Raw genomic sequence first — 19,898 nt, forward strand, 5'->3', positions numbered from 1 at the left:
GTTAATTAGCATAATTTAAACACCCCTACTGCCAGTTAAGTTCAAGCACAATACTCGACACACTGATCATTTATGTGTGAAGAGAGAAAGCCCATAACTGACACAAAACAGTCACCTGGTTCAGCATTTCTTGCATAGAAACGATTTGTGCAAAAGCAGCCTCTGTAGAAGGGACACCAGAACTGATACCCGGCTCATTGAAAGAATCCGTGGAATTGAAAGGGCTTGGAGATGGGGAAGAAGGACCTGATACTAGAGAGTTTTTACTTTTCTGTTTCTTCCCTTTCATAGCTGGTGCGGGAGAGTGTGAAACCGTTGTAACTGCAGTAGACTCCGAAACCTTTCCATGTGCATCTTTTGAGGAATCTTGCACTTCTTCCTCGCCAGCATTCGGAGGCTGCTCTAGCACTTCAGTTACACAAGAATCATCAACTTGCCGAGTCTCCTCTACACCAAAAGTTTCGCAGCAGTCTCTGGTCATCTCCATGCTAAGATCTGAAGCCTGGGAGCAAAAGGATATCTTCTTTTTCTCTGCAATTAGAATGTGTGGTTCTTTCTGGGAATTAAACTCATCATTCTGACTTGACCCGGACTCACCAACAACTTTAACCTCTACCTCGATGCTCTCTGTATTATTGTTGACAACCACATCTTGTGCCTTCACCTCACCCCTTTTCATACCTTGATTGACCTGACTATTTTCAGAGGATGTAACAGACAATGATAATATCTCTGAAGGAGTTACCAAATGGGTTGGATGTTTGAATATCACAGGTGTAACTTTGCTTTCATCTTTCCTAGAGCTTCCATCCAAGGAAGGAATATCTGGTAAGTGTGTAAGAACATTGTCTACTCTCCTATCAACTGAATAATCATGAACTGGCTGGTCACCGCCACGATCACCTAGTTGGGGACCTGGATCAAAGCTATTTGATGGAGTTCTAAAACCAGATAGTTTTCCTGACAGCCTTGGACTCAAAGGAAGAGTTGGTGACGCAAGATGGATATTATCGGCATCAGAAGTTGCTGGTGGCAAAGCATTTGGTTTAGATTCAATACTTGATGTCACCAATTCATGTAAGCTAGGAACCTCATCAGAATCTGAGATTACAGGATACCTGGCAGCAGGTACACTCTCAGAATTGCTCACTAATACAGTTGGTTTGGGTGAAGCATTTCCTACAGGCATCTCATTAGTTGTATCCAGATTAGATGGCTCTGAAGTAGCCAATCCATCTGAACTAGTTGCATCTAGAGCACGAGATGCACTGGACTCTGTTTTTTCTAATCCTGTATTCTCTAGTGGTGGTGGCAGGCATTGAGAAAGATCCAGTGCATACTGTTGAATAGCCTGTGTCTGGACACAGTAAACCTGAACCACATGCTCTCCTTCAGATATGTAGTCACTTGTACCAGTAAGACTCAAAATAGGCATTGTGACAGTAAACTCTGCAATATAATTCAGACGAGTTGAGATCGGGTTGGGACCATACTCTATGTGTATGGCATAAATAGCATTTTTCTTGGCATTTGCAAGAAGAATGAGGCCTGCACGTGGCAAGGCTACAACTTGATTAAAGAATGCCTCCTCAATTCGAGGTTCCTCAGAACTCGTTAACTCCAATGTCTGAGTACACCGCCATGATTCAGCATCACTAGGTAACAGCCAACCTTCTTCGCTTGCTGAAGCCCATATCTTCACTTCCCGATTAAGTGGCCCCTGCAAAGAAATTATATTCAAAGAATCATCCAGTCATTGCAGTCATAGATATCAACACAGTGCAATATTTAGTCCTTGGACACTACAATATGATATGGCAAAGATTTCCTTAAGTTTGTGGACAAACAGAGGAAATCTCTATGTGAACAGTTTGCCTGACATTAGAGGGCAGATTTCAACAATCTGACCGACAAATAGATATAACACCCTTAGGATTTTCTATATATCAAGTGTCATGATACATCTCATCAGTATGTTCCTCGATGTAGTAGATTTTTACTGCTTTGTGTTAATGTATTTTCAACTGAACAAATCAGTGGAGGGGTAATATACTAATACGGCAGCTTTATCCTTTGAATAAATAGGGAATCACATGGTAAACCCTCTGTCAAATTCCAAAGCCCAACTCAATTATATGACTTGCCATGTGCTCATCATGGCACAACATCATCCAGTGATTTTGGCTGAAACTTAATACATGAATTAAGGGTGATGTTGACAACCTCTTTTCAAAATAGTGCCTGACACATGGCACACAAAAGCACCCAGAGTGCCCAGCAAAAGATTCCTCCCTAGTCGGGCTCAGTAAGGAAAACCATTTCAATATGATAATATTAGAAGTTTGATCGAAAACCATTTGTGGACATGCCCCATTAAGTAAAATACTCTCCCAAAAAAAATATAATACCACAAAAGCCATGTTGATCAGAGACCGTACATCTTTTTTTGGGGTGGGGGGTGGGGGGAGGGGGGAGAAGAATCAGAAACTATAGTTTATAAACAGGAAAGAGTAAGGGAGCACGCACCGCCGTGATAAGATTAATGTGATCAGGGCGGCTAGGTGCAGTTAAGAATGTAACCGAGTTAACAGGCTGACCGTCATATGGCCTCAATACCGCAAGGGGCAGTGCCTTACGGTCTTCCCATATCTTAACCTGTTGCAGCATGAATATCACCAAGGCAATTAAAAAAATTACTAGATGGTTTTGAACTAAACAAGAATTTGCAATAAATGACAAGTAGCAAAAGTTGGGAGAAAATCAAAAGGAAAATATCAATAAAGAAAGTCCACAAACATTAGTGTAGCTTTATATATCTTAGGAAATCAAAAAAAAAATTCAAACAGGGAAATGCCTAACATCCTAAAATGAAGAAAGTACCATGAATTACACTATGCTATGAAAGGTATATTTTGTCAAACATCACAAATCTGTTTTAACTAAATTTACAAATAACAGATGCCCTTCTGCATCATAAACAATAGATTCGAGTTTTGTGGGTCTAATTCCATATCATGAGGAGAAATAAGAAAATGATGATGACTATAAATTTAAATGAGATTGAAAGAAAATTTTCAGTACATAAGCCAATAATGTTGAATTTTCTTTGCTAACCAATAAAAAGAGTTTATTATTACAAAGTCACAGACTGTGCAAGGCATGTCCAAATGGAAACCAGGTGGGTCCAAATATTATGACAGGAATACAGGCCAAGGTAGGTTGACAAACCAGCAAAGTTGAAGCCTAAGCTTGGCCCTCTCTAGGCAAAGGATTGACTAGATGATGCCTAGCTGATTACTAGACAACAACAAAAGCAAGATGTTGATCTTTAAATTTAGGGACAGTAACACAAAATTTAAAGTTATAAATACTAAAAATACGCACTGAAACATGTTATAAGACAGTAGATGCCAACACATAAGAGGAACGCAATACTACTTACCAAAATAATGAATAACAGAAGGAAAATAATGCAGGAGCATCCCAATGGCCAAATTGAGTGGTGTGGATATGCTCCACAAAGCATTGCCTTACTTTTTGGTGGTTGGGAAAATTGCAGATCAGGAGATTAGGTTATTTCCATCACTTTTCTTATAGCTTAATTTGGATGGTTAAAACTTATTAGTTTCGCATGATATTGTGGTGTTAGAAATGTTATTGAGTCACCTATCCAACGAGACCAAAATCTTGCAGTTTTGAGTTGTTTTGAAGAAGTTATGAACAATATACTGATGAGGTGCATATCTGTGAGACTATGACATGATTCTATTCTAGGAAGTATAATTGGATTAAGAGTTTTATTTCAAATATATTTCTTCAATTAGTGGTTCTATTTTATTAGGAAAGGTGTTGAGGACTCACAGGAGATGGTTAATTGTAAGATCTCTCCCTTCTTTATTACGAAAGGGGTTGAGGATTCACGGGAGATTTTTTATTAATTATATTTCTTTAATTAGTAGTTCTATGCATTAAGATCCATGTCGCTGACCCATTTAGTTGGGATAAGGCTGAGTTGAGTTGAGTATATTAGGAATCTTTACAATTGAAGAATATTAGTTTCCTAGTTGTTTTGAGATTTCTAGTTAGGGCTTTTGATTGATCAAAAAGAAGAATCTACTTCAACAAATATGCCCTTACGCACGGCCATACATAACATAGAAATCACACTTGGAAAGGATGGATCAGCTAGAGGAGCGGGTGCCGTAGCGAAATTGATTGCAAAAGAGAGTAAATCAGCCACATTAAACCTACCTTTTGGGGAGGTCCTTTAATATCCAAAAACTGCTCAGCAACATTCGGACAGGTGGGTAATGTTGGGTGAACCAGAAAAGTTTGGGTAGAGCAGTGGCTAAGAGTCAAATGTCAAATTCCGTGTAGGTATGCAAGGTTCTGATAATCACTTATAAATATAATTGCCACCAGCATATCTGAATAGATTTTCGGTAGCGGACTGAGTTGAATATGCATTGATAAACTCATGGTGACTCTTTCTTGCAATATTCCCGGGGTGGTAGTAATGTAGTCCTAGGTTTGAGTAATCAAACTAGGAGCAATAACCAGGATCTGAACTGAACAGGTAGTTCGGTTAGGTCAAAATAAGTGATTTTGGTCAAATTAGGGTTAGGGTTTAGTGGGGTTCAGGGCTTGATGGTAGGGTTAGGGTAAGTTGATGTAGGGGAGTCTTCTAGTGAAGTTCTCGTTAAGTTTCAACTAGTCTAGGGTTGCTAAACAAAATCAGCAGCAAGTTTGGTTGGGTTAGAGTTAGGTTTTTGACAAGGAAATTATGTGGATATTTAGGGTTTGAGTGGTCAGATGGGGGTGCAACTTGGATCAAGTTTCCTATAGGGTGAGAGTAGAGTTCGATCCAATTGTGCTGCTGTTTCAATGGCTGGTTTGTTCTGGGCAGTGAAGGGACTATGGAAAAGGGTTAAAAATGGAGGGGATTCTAAGGTTAGAGGATTAGAAGAAGAATTGCTAGGGTTTGGGATGGTTCAACCTTACTGTTGTTGAAGTAGTACTTGGACAGCAGCTTGCTTGAATTAAGATCCTTGAATAAAAACCAGAACTTGAACAGTGTTGAGTAACAAAAGAGCTAGAACGAACCACCCAGGCTTCACACCGCACGGTGTCGATTGGATCAAACACCAATTCCACCAGCCTTGATCAAACACAAGACAAAATCTTCAGCAATGAAGAGAAAGTTGCAGAACAGCAAACTTGATTGAGTTATTCAAAATAATGAGAGGTAAAGAAGAGCCTCCCATCATGCCTTTATTTATATTGGGTTTAAAAGCCTTTTTCCTATTCAGCCTAGGAGAGGGGAACCCCTTGGCTGACTCTTACATTATCAACAAAAATAAGAGGTCATGTGACTTTTAAGTAGTCACATGACTCCTAAACTAGCCTAGCTGATTCTAGGAGCTGTCATGTGAAAACTTAAAAAGGACACATTACAACAAAAAAAAAAAAAAAACAAATAACTAACTTTAAATAAAAAAGGGTAATGTGACCACTTAAGTAGTCACATGACTTATTAGTTATTACATCAAATAAGACTAAGAAAAATAACTACTTGGACAATTTTGACTTCTTCACTTCTTCTTCTTTCGAATACAAGTCTTCAAATCTGCATCAGGCAGCCTGGTTGAATTGCTTCCTATATGCTGGTTAATGCAGGCCCAGTTAAAAATTTGGGCCAGGTTTTAGTATTAGTTTGGGTCGAACCTTAATCTTTGGGTTTTATCATTGTAATGAGCCTAATTTATAAGGCAAAGAGTGGGGGTTTTAAGGGGTTACGTGAAAATCATAGTTGCCAAGGCATTGCCTAGGTGTCCAGGTACCTTGGTCCTCTAGGCGGGCACCTTGGATGCCTTGGTCGCCTTATCGAGGGCGCCTTGCATCCAGGGCCCCCTCCAACGCTTTGGGTCACATAGATGCCATGACAACTTTGATGAAAATTATTATTTTATTTTAGTGGGTCCCATGCTAGTAGTTGACAAGGTTAGTTACTAGAGTCTTCTTTTAGTTTTAGTAGTTGATAAGGTTATTTATTTTAGTCAAAGTCTACTAAGATAGTTTAACCTATTAGGCAAGTTAAGAGTCCTTAGCGGAGTTTATTTCTGTTTTTGGGTTCTCTATATATATGTAACCAACCCCCACCCCCCACCCCCACGATTTATGGTTTTGAATGGAATGAATTGGTTTGGTTTGGTTGTTGCCATTGATGATTGAAGAGTATTCTCTCTCCTTCCCATGCTAGCTCTCTCCCTTCTCTCTCTTCTCTTTATTTCTTATTTCTCCCTCACGTTTTCCCTTCTCTCATTAGCTGATTCTCTCTCATCCCTAGGTAAGAGATCTCCCTCTCACTTTCTTATCTTTTATCGATCCTTCCCCCTGGTTAATGATTTTCTTCCCCTATTTCTGCTCCTCTCTCTTCAATTACTTGTTCAGTTTCAGATCCCTATTTATAAAGCAGATTTAATCTCCTTCATTCCCATCGCAACTTCCTTATTCTCCCCAATTTCTCTCACATTATTATCTATTTCCTTACTTTTACTACTATCATCTCTCTCTCTCTCCTCTCAATTGCACCACATCTATCTCCATTAATTGGGGTAGCTAAATTCTATCTTATTTCTGAAAATTATCTTTGAAATCTAGTAATTATTCTGTCGAAAATCTGACCGTTAATTTTGAGATCAGATCCGACCTACATCTAGCCATCAGAACGGGGATCACTTCCATTCCATTAGTGAGCCCATTACTGGCAAGCCAATCAGATCCGTCAGTTCTGATCAAATCTGCACTACTAGTTTTGTTTTCTTGCTTGCAGCTACTTTTTCATGCGATTCCATTTCACTAATTCTGGTGTTCTTTTCTTCTCCTTAATTACTTCTTGTGTAGAGCTGTATTGGGCTTTTCTCCTTCTAATTCCTCTGTGCCCATTACCCACAGGCATAATAGGGGCTTCCCAATCCAATGCCTACATCAGAAAAGCAAGCAATGAAAACCAGGTTTTGGAACTGAATTTAAACAAAATAAGTCACCATCCCTGAATTGTGAACCCCTAAACATCATTGACGAGTCAGACTAGTTCGTAAGATCACAAATCATTCGAGAAAAATTAAGTACCCAAATAATTCAGTCGATACCCTTTCCTAGTCAGTCTAAAAACTGAGGAATATTCATCTTTAAGAATTTGTAAGGTCTTATTACACGAAGTTTTGTCAAAAAGGAGAAGGAAAATTGGGTGAGAGGTGCTCCACCAAGGGTAAAAATTTTACATGGATTCTATTAGGGGATAAATTGCAATGTTGGCACAACTCAAGCAGACGTTTAGGTTAGAAGACCATTGCTGTGTTGATACTGCAATAAGAAGAAGAATTAGCTCATCACCTATTCTTGCTGTTGGCTTGAAGAAGTGGAGATCTGAGGTGTTTCTATCTAATGCAGGAGCATGATCTCAACACTTTGAGATGGCTTGATCTTTCAATTTGGGTATTTGATCTGTACTGTATTATATGGAGCAATGTAACAATATGGTCATAATAGCATAGGATAATATTTATATTAGTAAGTCTTAAATAGTTTTATAGTTGGGGGGGACGGGGGGGCATTTGTAGATAACGATTTAGGTGTTTAGTAGTTCCATTGCTTTGGTAAGTCGTAGGCTATAAGTTTGTTGTTTCTATTATTAAGAGCCCTATTGTAGTTTCCAATTTTAGGATAATTCAATCAAAGAAATATGAGTCTGTAGTGGAGTTTGTTTTACTTTTAGTTCCTCTTTTTTTTTTTGGTCTATAAATATGTAACCAACCCCCCCCCCCACCCAAAATATATATATATATATATATATATATTTGGAATTGAATGGATCAGTTCTTTTTTTATTTGCCTTCTGGGCTCAGCTGTCCTCCCTTCTTTCCTATCCCTCGGCTGGAGATTCTCTCTTCTTCTCTTATTACCTTATTTTCCCCTTAATTTCTCCCCTGACAGCCTCAGCAGAATCTCTCTCTTTTCTGTACCCATCAACAGTTTTTTGTAACCTCCTTTTGCCTCCCATCGATTGAAAGTTCTAGATCCCATATTTTAGGACATGATATCTCTACTTTATCTCCTACTAAATATCCATCAATGCAGTTAGCTTACCTAAATAGGCTTATTTTAATGGAAATAAGCCTTAGGTTAGTTATATATGTGTTGGGCCTTTAGTCCAATGGCTTTTCATTGTAATGGGCCTATAATACGGGTTGTAGGCTAGGCCCAAGGGATTAGTTGGTTAAGTGTCTCTATTTCTTTATTTTAGTATTAGGATTCTATAAGACCAGTCCTGTTTTGAGTCAGTTTTCTTTATTATTTTAGTTGCCTAGTCAGTTTAGAGGTCTTTCCTTTTTAGTGTAGGGGTAAGTTTTTGAGTCTTCTATATAAGTTTGTAAGGGAGGCCAGCATTGTACACGAATTTTGATTAATGAAAAGCTTTTGATGCTCTTCTCTTCCTTGCGTAAAGAAATCCCTTGTGTTCGATCAAAGAACCTTGCGTTTGATTAAGGCTGGTTGGTGTTCGATCCTTCCAAACCACCTTGAGGTGTGAAGCCCAGGTGTTTTCTTTTACTATCTTCTTCTTCCTTAACCTTCTTGATGCAAACCCGGGTTGGAATAACCCTTATTGGGTTGCTTACGGGCCCACTCAATCAAGGAAACACTCAAATCCAAGGTGCAATGGCACAATTGTAAATAACCGGATTTTCTAAAGAGTAAATTGGTAGGTAAAGAAGATAGAACCTGATAGGGATTAGATTTAAGTGCCAAACTTGGAAGCAAAGTTAAGACATGGGACTTGAGGGGATAAAAGGTAAAAGAAGGGATAATTATGGAAAGTGGGGTGAGAAGGTAAGGTCCGTAAGGATGACAAAAAGTAAAACAAACCCAAAGTGTCCTAAACTATCGTGAAAAGAGAAAAGAAAAAGGAGTTAAAAGAATCGTGGAAATGGCTATCTTCTTCAACCTTACTGATGTAGTCCTAGATAGGTAGGAGACCTACTAAGAGCCAGATAACAGGATCAATAGCAAAAGGGGTTGCTGGTTCAAATGGACAGCACTAGGTTTTAGGTTAATTCTAGGGTTTAGGATGAGAATTTGGGAATGGGTCTTATATCGCTTTAATGGGCAGGTCTAGGGGGTCAATATGGTATAAAAATAATAGGATTTGGGAAGGTTTTAAAATTCTGCAATTCTGGATAGAATTGAGTTGCAGATTTTGGGTTTTAATGGAGTGGAGGAATGAAGGGGTTAGTGGAGACTAAGGGCTAGGGTTAAGGTCGATTGTAGGGAGATGTTTGGTGAATACAGGCTGGAAGTAGGGTTCGAAATTGATGGCTAAATCTGGAGTTATAAGGGAGGCCTAGTTGAAGTAGGAGTTGCAGGTTTAATGGAGATTAGGGTTTGATGGATGGAAGGGGAAGGTGGATTAGATCTAAGGGAAGGATAATGGCTGGGTAGAAGAAGGTTTTTAAACAAGGTGCAGGTTCAAACTTACTGTAATTGCAGGACAATGGCAACAGCTTGATGATTTGAAAGAGCCTCCCGATCTTCACAATGCAAGGAGTCGCAAGAGTCCACCTACCCTTTACCACCTTGAGATCCACAAGGATATACACTCACAAAGAGCAGCAGCAATGGTAGCAAGCATAAAGCTAATTTTTATTAATCAAATTCGTATGTAATGCTGGTCTCCCTTACAAACTTATATAGAAGACTCAAAAATAGACTTAGACACTAAAAAGGAATGGCCTAACCCTATCCCTAACCTATTAGGTAACTTAAACCAACTAGGAAACTAAAATACTAAAAGAAATAGACTCAAAACATGGTTGGACTTATAGAGTCCTAATCCAACCCAACTTACATCACATGACCACTTAACCAAGTCACATGATCACTTAAATTGAACCAATTGGATGCAACCAATTTGAACCGGTTCAATTAAAAAACATAAAAATAAACTAAGTATTGGGCTAATCCCGTATGCAACCTATATACCCATATTTTAGGCCCATAAAAGTGGCCTATTACATTAGAAACTCATGGGATCAAAGGCCCAACATGTATGTAACCCAACCCTAGACTTATTCCCAATGAAACAAGCCCTATTTGGTGATGAATCTGCATCAACTCTCCCCAACTTGAAAAAAGGACGAATTTTGTAGTAATGATGGGGAATCAACATGTGATCGGCAGCTTTGACCATCCTCAAACAGAATTCCGGTAAAGCAGGAACATTGGGGATAAAATCTCCAAGGCGTGGAGCTTTCTCTTCGAAGAACCATGGTGGCATAACAAACTCTATGTGTTCATTTTCTGAATCAACAGCAACTGTGAATGTCCTGTCCATAGAGTCTTCAGTGTTAGCAACCTTCGCATCTAATACTTGAGACACAAGCTTCACCCCTTCAAAAACAGCATCTGCAATGCCAAAAATTTCTTGTGGAGTGCTCTCAACCACCTCTTCATCTTCTGCTGTTTCATCTTTTTCTACTTTGGTTTCTTCGACATTGACCACTTCAGTAAGGTCTTCTACATGTCGACTTTCCATCTTCGAAGCTATAGGGGTTGTCTCTTTCTCTTCATCACAATTCACTGCCACTTCAGCTTTATCTTTAACTTGTGCTCTCTCAACTTCCTTCGGTAATGGAAATTTGTATTCAGCCGTTGTTTTAATACTAGTGAAGTTAGATTTCCCACACTCTTCAACTTGCAAATGGAATCTCATTGATGGAGGCTTCAAGTTGTCTTCAGATTTGAAGGCCTTTTGGTGGTGATGTTGTCGATGGGAATTTAAGTTACGTTGTTGTAGAGCTCTGAACGTTCGTGGGAAATATTTCTTACTCAGATCTTCTTTCATCTCTGCCCATGTAACAGGTTATCTACCACGGTAGTCAGGATAATCCATCTGGGTTCTCCACCAATTATGTGCTGGTCCCACTAGCTTGGTATGTGCTAGTCTCATTTTTCTATGCTCAGGCAAATCATACCAATTAAAATAATCATCTAAAGCAGTTAACCAATCACAAAATACCTGTGGATCTGGTCTGCCATCAAAGTCTCTCAACTCATACGCCTCTGGAGGTCTATGGCGTCTCCTATAGTCTTTGTATCCTGTGTTCCTATCTTCACTATGATCTCTGTACCCTTCTCTGTCAGGTCTACGTCGATCTCTGTAATCTCTGTCGTGTCTGGAATGATCTCTGTGGTCCCTGTGACGTCTCGGATGATCTCTATGATGTTCAACCCTTCCCAGAGTTCCATGTACCTCAGAGTGAACTTGTAATCTGTCCTCCTCAACATATAGAGGGTTGTTTACAAGAGGCACAGCTTGCCTTTATTCCATTACCAACATTCGATCACCAAGAGCTTGCTGTTCTATTGAAATTTTCTGTAACATAGTCATGATTGAAGCAAGGGAATCAAGTGAGGGTGGTTGTGTGGGGTCCACAGCAGGGGTGCCATGTTCAGCCATGGCTCTAATACCACTTGATGTAGTCCTAGATAGGTAAGAGACCTACTAGGAGCCAGATAACAGGATCAATAGTAAAAGGGGTTGCTGGTTCGAATGGACAGCACTAGGTTTTAGGTTAATTCTAGGGTTTAGGATGAGAATTTGGGAATGGGTCTTATATCGCTTTAATGGGCAGGTCTAGGGGGTCAATATGGTATAAAAATAATAGGATTTGGGAAGGTTTTAAAATTCTGCAATTCTGGACAGAATTGAATTGCAGATTTTGGGTTTTAATGGAGTGGAGGAATGGAGGGGTTATAGTAGAGACTAGGGGCTAGAGTTAAGGTTGATTGTAGGGAGATGTTTGGGGAATATAGGCTGGAAGTAGGGTTCGAAATTGATGGCTAAATCTGGAGTTATAAGGGAGTCCTAGTTGAAGTAGGAGTTGCAGGTTTAATGGAGATTAGGGTTTGATGGATGGAAGGGGAAGGTGGATTAGATCTAAGGGAAGGATAATGGCTGGGTAGAAGAAGGTTTTTAAACAAGGTGCAGGTTCAAACTTACTATAATTGGAGGACAATGGCAGCAGCTTGATGATTTGAAAGAGCCTCCCGATCTTCACAATGCAAGGAGTCGCAAGAGTCCACCTACCCTTTACCACCTGGAGATCCACAAGGATATACACTCACAAAGAGCAGCAGCAATGGCAGCAAGCATAAAGCTAGTTTTTATTAATCAAATTCGTATGTAATGCTGGTCTCCCTTACAAACTTATATAGAAGACTCAAAAATAGACTTAGACACTAAAAAGGAATGGCCTAACCCTATCCCTAACCTATTAGGTAACTTAAACCAACTAGGAAACTAAAATACTAAAAGAAATAGACTCAAAACATGGCTGGACTTATAGAGTCCTAATCCAACCCAACTTACATCACATGACCACTTAACCAAGTCACATGATCACTTAAATTGAACCAATTGGATGCAACCAATTTGAACCGGTTCAATTTAAAAACATAAAAATAAACTAAGTATTGGGCTAATCCCGTATGCAACCTATATACCCATATTTTAGGCCCATAAAAGTGGCCTATTTACATTAGAAACCCATGGGATCAAAGGCCCAACATGTATGTAACCCAACCCTAGACTTATTCCCAATGAAACAAGCCCTATTTGATGATGAATCTGCATCACTTACGCTGGATGTGAATTGGCTATGACGGCAAAGGCAGCAGCAGTAATTTTGGAAGAGCTTCCACACGATAAGCCCAAACAAACCAAGAGTCTGGGAACAGAATCGTTAAACAAAGCTCTATGAAACTCAGGTGCTATCCTGATGATACAGCGTTGATTCATCAAGCAAAACTTCTCTGAAATCAGATCTGGCGAATTCTGTAGTTGCAGGTTTCTTCCAAAGTTCGAATCTGATATCAAGGAAAGCTCTAGGGTATGAAGCTTCAGGTAAGGATTGCCCAGGGTAGGGTTACCTTCGACACAAATCTCAAGGAGAAAAAGAAGAGAGTGGAGAGATAATGAAGGCTCAAAACAGGACCTTCTGTTACCGCCAGAAACAGGGGAGAAACCAGAAACGAAGAAGAAGAAGAAGGAAAGAGATGGAGGAAGAGGTCACACGCTCATTGCTATGTGACCAAGCCGGCACCATAAACAACTCATTAAAAATTTTATTCATCAAATCAGATTATTGTATGATGACACTGATATTTAAAGAAAAACAATTAAAGACTCCTAATTAAACTCTAAAACTGAAATTAACCTCAACTCTAATGGATTCATAACTTTAAAAAATCCTAGATAGACTCTACCACTAAATAACCTATTAAAACTAAAACAGAAAATTACATGATAAACTCACTAATAAAACCCTATTAAATAAATAAATTAAATACCCTACTGAACCCAAAGACCCAGTTGGACCCGGTTCATCTTCACCTGGATACCCAAATGAGTTTGGGTCGGCCCAAGGCAGGGCACCTGCATCACTTCTTCTCCATTAACAAGTATTGCTTCTGAAATCTCCTGCACTTCCTACTCTAAATAGGAATTCATATACAAGTTTTTTTTGCATGAATTTCAATTGAGAGAACCTGACCATCAGATCACTCTCAGATTTTGAAGTTTTGTTCTTCATCATAGACAAGGTACTTGATCAGAATTTCAGGCAGATCATACCTGCAGATCTGGTTTAATTTCTGATTTCCAATTTTACCCTCATACTTCAAACACTGTTCTGTGTGTCTGAAGATTGAATTGATTTACTGGCTTTTAACAATCTGTTCTTGCTGATTTTATGCTCACTGAACACATCGATTGCTCATATTGTTCCTATACTCTGATTTCTATTTTGAGTAGTGAATTTACTGTTTTACCCCTCTCCTAGTTCCACTAGGATTAGCTCTTAATTTCTGATCTGACCCTTGGATTGAGTTGAGGTTTTCAGCAAGTCATCTGTAGTTCTGTACCCTCATAACTGAACTCGACCTGGGTTTTGGGTCATTCTGACCATCTTTGTTCTATTTGATTTTTCCTAGATCTGAATTTTATTCTCTGTATTTCAATCTTGTTATTGGTACTGTTTTGATCATCAAACACAGTACTACATTACATTGCATCTTATTCTCTCCTATCTTCTCTCCTAACTTTTCCCCACTCGATAACTACTTTTTTCTTTCTATTCATCGAAGTAAACTGCGCCCAGAAGTCACTATCCTGGCGGAATCCCTAAGCCACTAACCGCAACAACACAAGAACAGGGAAATATCTGAAAAGGGGGAGGCAAGGAAGTAGATGACATTAAGAAGAGGAGACAACCCGCTCTTCTGTCCCGCTCTTGGACTTAAGACTATGCACATCACGTGCTCAATTTAGCAATCTTGGACAATTGTTTTGATGAACTGTCCTGTAAATATTCTGTTCACATTAATGATATTTTACACTTTTTCTTTGCCTACCAAAAAAAGGGATAAATTTATAATTACATCCACGTAATTATTCTGAGAACTTAATTCAATCAATAAATCAACTAGGAAGCACCATGAAGAATAGAACAATCAGGGAAAGTCCAAACCGTGCCATCTGTTGATGCAGAAGCTAAGCGGCTGGTCATCCACTGGCACATTGACAACTCAGTCACTTCCTCGTCATGTTTACCAACAAGCTGGACACCCTCAATCAGCCTATCAATAGGACACCTGAGAGGCTCTTCCGCTGAAAAAACTTGACCTTTTACAACCTTTGTTGTATCAATTTTCAGCACAAGTTTTCCAATACCTACTACCAGAATCTCCTGTAAACACATGTTTGCATATATATTGTTACTCTATTTCAGAACTAACATACGACCTCACATTTTCATTAAAAAAAAGTACTGTTAAAAAAAATGATTAATAATTTTCCCTTACTTGTTTATGAGAGTGCCAACAGACTCGTGGATGTACTGAATCCCCCTCTCCAATTATCTGAATTGCAATAACAATTTTTCCTGTAATCTGTGGCTTATCTTCTTCATCTGGACCTTCATTAATCTTCCATACAAAAACCCTCCCATCTATGCTTGCACTGCACGCAAGCGCAAGTTAGCACCTCTCCAATGATAACCAGCTCAACAAAATGAAGAGTTAAAACAATAAGTAACCTGGCTAAAAGGTGAACTTCATCAGCAAAGAAAGCCATGTCTGTGACCCTCTGATGGAAAAAGACAGGATAAAAAATAATTAACAATTTTTTTCGGAGAAAAAAAAATCTGAAAAAGAACAGTTTTAAAAATGGTGAACCCAGTAAAAGTATAGTTCTTAATCTCAGTCGACCAGTTTCGACCGAAAAAATACCAAGTTTCGACCAATTTTGACCAGTTTCAGTAGTTTCGACCAGCCCATGACATGTTGAGTTTTGCCCAGAAATAACCAGGTTTCAGTCGAAACCTGGGAAATCTCGGTTTCAGCCAGGGTCGAAACCGGCCTCGAAACCAAGATTTAGAACCTTGAGTTAAACATAGCACAGGTCAAAGCAATAAAACAATACTCAACGTGAAATCAGAATCCAGCATGTACGTACATCGTCCACAAACCTAAACAATGTTACATGAAAGTGATAGATGATATTATTAAACGACCAAAAATATGATACAAGATTATGCCAGTAGAAACAATGAACTTCAATGAGAAAATGAATCATAAGAAAATAGTAAAATCATCTGCATTGACTACTAAACCTAGCTAGGAACTAGGAACATAATTGGCACGGCGTCTAGGCAATCCTAGGCATTAGAGGAGGGAAAAAATAAGGAAACAATGCATCTACACGACACCTAGGCAACCAAGGCACCCTTCCATCTAGGCAATCCTAGACGTTGGAGGAGGAAATAAATTAGGAAACAAAGCATCTAGGCGACACCTAGGCAACCAAGGCGCCCTTCCAGCAAAGGGTGCCTGAACGCCTACGCAATACCTTGACAACTATGACTAGGAGTCTTAACCTAAGCCCTTAACTGGACGATCATACACTTTTTCCTTGAGGACCATAATGACCAAATGAATGCAAAGGAAGTAATTGTACAGTGTATAGGCCATAAATAATGATGCAAATTTACAATATCCAAAAATTACTAACAGCTTTCAACATGATGCAAATTTACATAAAGTAGATGATACATATACGAATGCACTAGAGAAAAAATAGGGAAACAAACATAGAAAATAGAAAATAAGAGATAAGGTTGGCTTTACGTACAAAGCCTGGCATCTTGGCCTATTAGGAGGTAGCCGACCTCTTCTCTCTCAACAGAGAAATTGTATCAACATCCAATCTATCCCCATCCCTTTGATATTTGCCTATTTTATAGGCTTACAAGTAGTTATCACTCCTCCTATAACTTCTCCCCTCCCACATACATCATTTCCCACTTACAATATAACTCCTATTATAACTACACATAATAACCACAAAATAAATAACTACATAATAACTAATCTAAATAATTATCCACCTCATTTATGCACGTAACATAAGAAGTCCAAAAACCAGTGTAGGCAATGAAGTGTTGCCCATTGCACACTATATATATATATATATAGTGAAGAAACCGGAACTCTATAGTATAGCCGTTGACACACCTCTGGATGATCAGTCTCCCAGTAATAGTCCCCGTAGGCGAAGTGAGTTGTACTTTGCCTTGGCAGATGCCTACTTGTCGTTAGAATGACTTAGATAAGGATACCGTTCGCTAGTCGCGAGTCTGCGAGTAAGCGTCCATCTGGAACGGATGTACCAATGGATGATTCTCGGTCGGTTTGGCAACTCATCCCTTCCGGGCACTGAACAAAGGACGTTTAGCCTAAAATGTCCCTATCTACCTTTAAAAGGCAACAGATCGAATTCCTCTAAAAAGCCCGCAAATATATATATATTAAAGGTACCAAATATGATGTATTTTTACATATGGGATCCAAGGAGGTTAGAATCAACTGATTCTTAGTTAAATGAAAAATGAAGTTGGATTCATAAGGGAAGTGGAAGCCATAGAAATCCAGAAGTCAAAGCCCCCAAAGCATATTCGCATAAACTATAGTAATAAAGTTAACTTCCAGTTTTGCACATTGTTTCTAATTATTGGAATTCTGGGATCGACTATCAACTGTTGATAAAAAGAAGAAAAAAAAAAATTTCAATAGAATCCAGAATCCATGAGACCAAAATTTTTAAGAAGCAGAGGGTGGGGGATCTGTAATAATAGTAATATGGTATTGGCTCTATTTGATGCAGCATTAACTGGTGGGACAATTGAAAAGTATGGAGTATTAATGTCGTCCTAGCTAGATATTAGATCTTGCGGATGCTTGGATCTGCATCAAGTAGACATGGTCGCTTAAGTAGAAAATTCCTGCGGCTGACCCAAACTGTTCTGACCACAAATTAATGGTACATATTTCAGCTCAGTTCTCGATGTGTATACATTGGATGAAACCTTTAGACTTGATGCACTTCAAATATCCAAGATAAGGAACTACTGATATAATTTTGTGTGCCACGTCAAGGTAATTCACTTCCGTTTAACAGCTCACTTTATAAAGAACAGTACTATCTGTTAATCTAGAACCCTTATCCAAATTTAGGGAACTGTGTTCACTTAATGGTTGAAGAGATTAATCAAGTGCAAATCTATACTCATAAGACCTATTACATGCCTTGTTATAGGTTCTAGCAATCATAAGGAGCAATAATTGAATTCAATTTCACTGCAATCTCTTATAGAGGCATTCTTTATATGAAAGACACACTCTTTGCTCTTTCAAATTGAAATCCAAAATGCACATGGGCCTCAAGTGTACAACATCAACAAATCAGAAGCGGTTAAATGCCAATAACAATGGGCTTAAGTGAAGTTGAATATTGTGACATAAGCTTATATGATGTAGAATCATGTGCCATACTTTAGGATGGAACTGGACTTGCTGATCAAAACATCAGTAGCAGAATTTTATTAAAAAAAATGTTCATGAGGTCAACATTGGGAGTTGGGAAATAATGTAGAAAAATTGTTAGCATAAATTTGGGTTACCAGTTCCAGTCATTAACGAAAAAATATGGCTAGATTGTACTCGGCTAACTAAAATGCAAGCCATATAGACTGATATGTTGGGATTTAACTCAGTAACAGTAACAAAAAACAGTTCTTGAGAACAGCCAACCTGAGTGTGACCTCGAAGCAAAGATCTCAAGGCAGTGTTTATATTAAGGACCCTGATAGCCCCCAACTTCAATCCATAACAAATATAGGTCCTGTTTACTGCAATCTGACGGCCGACAACAAGTCCCGGATCCGATACATACTTGGTGATTGGGGTGACCTCGAGCTGGGGCTGGACCTCGCCCTGCAACCTAACGCCGACATCATACACTACGTGTTCGCCAATCAAATGTCGCCCCTTGGGGAGCTTGCTGCTTGGTAACCTCATTGGGGACGGCTGAGAGACCGCCATGTTGACCGGCGGCGCAGACGGCAACGAATGCAAGATGGGAGGGTTGGTGAGCAAGGGGAATTCTGATGCAATAGCCACTGAAGACGGGGCAGACGTCGACGGCATTGCAGGAGTCGGCGATTCCATGTTGGATGGACCGCTGGTACCCAGTAGAGCCATCAGTCTCGCACCGTGGTTGGGATTGGGAGATGCAAGGTGAGGAGGTGGCTGGAGAGAAGGTGTGGCATAGGAAATGGGCCTCTGATGGTGTACCCCTGAGAGCTGCTCCTGTGTATAAGAAGGGAGGTAGTGTGGATGATGGAATGGAGTAGTCTGAGGTGGGTAGGAGAAAGGGCCAGAGGGCGGAGGATAAGAGGACGGTGGGAATTGTGACGAGTTCGGATTACCAGGGTTTGGGGAAGAAGGGTTTGTCGAGGGGTTGAAGAACTTCTGCATGTCGAAGTTTGAAGGTTGATTTGGATTCCCGGCGGAAGCCATGGGAAAGGGAAATAGAAAAAAGTAAGAATCTTAATCGGTGCGAAATGAAGCACTGAAACAGAGATCTCTAATCAAATCCAACTCTTGGAGCAAAGAGGGAAGACGGAGAGAGAGGAGAGGAAAAGAAGGAGTCTTTCGCCGAGGGATTCACGACTTGAGATCTGATGAATTTTGTAGTTTGAAACATCAAACCGCACCCAAAATAGGTATCACTGTATCAGCATCGGTGTTGTATCAGTCTCGCCCGTTACCGATATGGGTCGGCTATAATCGGCCGAATCAAGTCCGTATTGGACGTAATGTCAACATTGAACCACTTTTTGCCCAACGAGCTTTGGTAATACCAATACAAGTCGGTCGATAACCTGATATGATAACGAAACTTAGAATCGTGTCCCCAATTAGACTCACATACGGATCAGGTATGATCGGATCCAGATATTCCATGGCCGAATACGGATACCTCGGATCGAATACGGATGCGGATCGAATTTGGATTTTTGACCATCCGTTTACATCTCTGTCTTATGTAACTCAAACTTTCCTCCCCCAAGCTGATACAATTCACTCTCACTCCATATCTCTTAGATCATGTGATGAACCCAAATTCACACCAACCAATCAGAGGTCGTCACGTGGCACGACCTAGGAATGTGGGCCAAGACAGAGCCGGGGAAGGACCGATCGCAGACGCCAACCACCAACGCCCACGGGTGCCAACCCCATCAGGCGCGGGCACCCTTGGGTGCCAACCCCCTTGGGGGCGCGGACCTCCCTGGGCGCCAACCCCCTTTGGGGCGTGGACCTTCTTGGACGCCAACCCCCTTGGGCAAACACCCCGGGTCATGGATTCCCCGAACACGTCATCCCCGGGCACAGTCTCCCTAGAACACGGCAGTCGCCACCGCCATCAACAAGACACGGAT

General features: G+C 39.9%; 1 protein-coding gene across 3 annotated transcripts in view; it reads right to left on the reverse strand.

Annotated features, from left to right (window-relative positions):
* Window positions 1–19,110, reverse strand: part of LOC122650213 (enhancer of mRNA-decapping protein 4-like) — a 35,696-nt gene extending 16,586 nt beyond the window's left edge. For all 3 annotated transcript variants that reach the window (XM_043843554.1, XM_043843553.1, XM_043843552.1), the window contains exons 1-6: window positions 18,205–19,110; window positions 15,153–15,202; window positions 14,920–15,076; window positions 14,586–14,804; window positions 2,527–2,655; window positions 116–1,720 (exon numbers count right to left, since the gene is read on the reverse strand). In XM_043843554.1, the coding sequence (XP_043699489.1) occupies window positions 116–1,720; window positions 2,527–2,655; window positions 14,586–14,804; window positions 14,920–15,076; window positions 15,153–15,202; window positions 18,205–18,972 (2,928 nt within the window). In that variant the 5' untranslated portion in view covers window positions 18,973–19,110. The remainder of the gene's footprint in view (window positions 1–115; window positions 1,721–2,526; window positions 2,656–14,585; window positions 14,805–14,919; window positions 15,077–15,152; window positions 15,203–18,204) is intronic.
* Window positions 19,111–19,898: the final 788 nt, after the last annotated feature.

Source organism: Telopea speciosissima, chromosome 2, assembly GCF_018873765.1.
Source record: "Telopea speciosissima isolate NSW1024214 ecotype Mountain lineage chromosome 2, Tspe_v1, whole genome shotgun sequence".
Taxonomy (NCBI): Eukaryota; Viridiplantae; Streptophyta; class Magnoliopsida; order Proteales; family Proteaceae; genus Telopea; species Telopea speciosissima.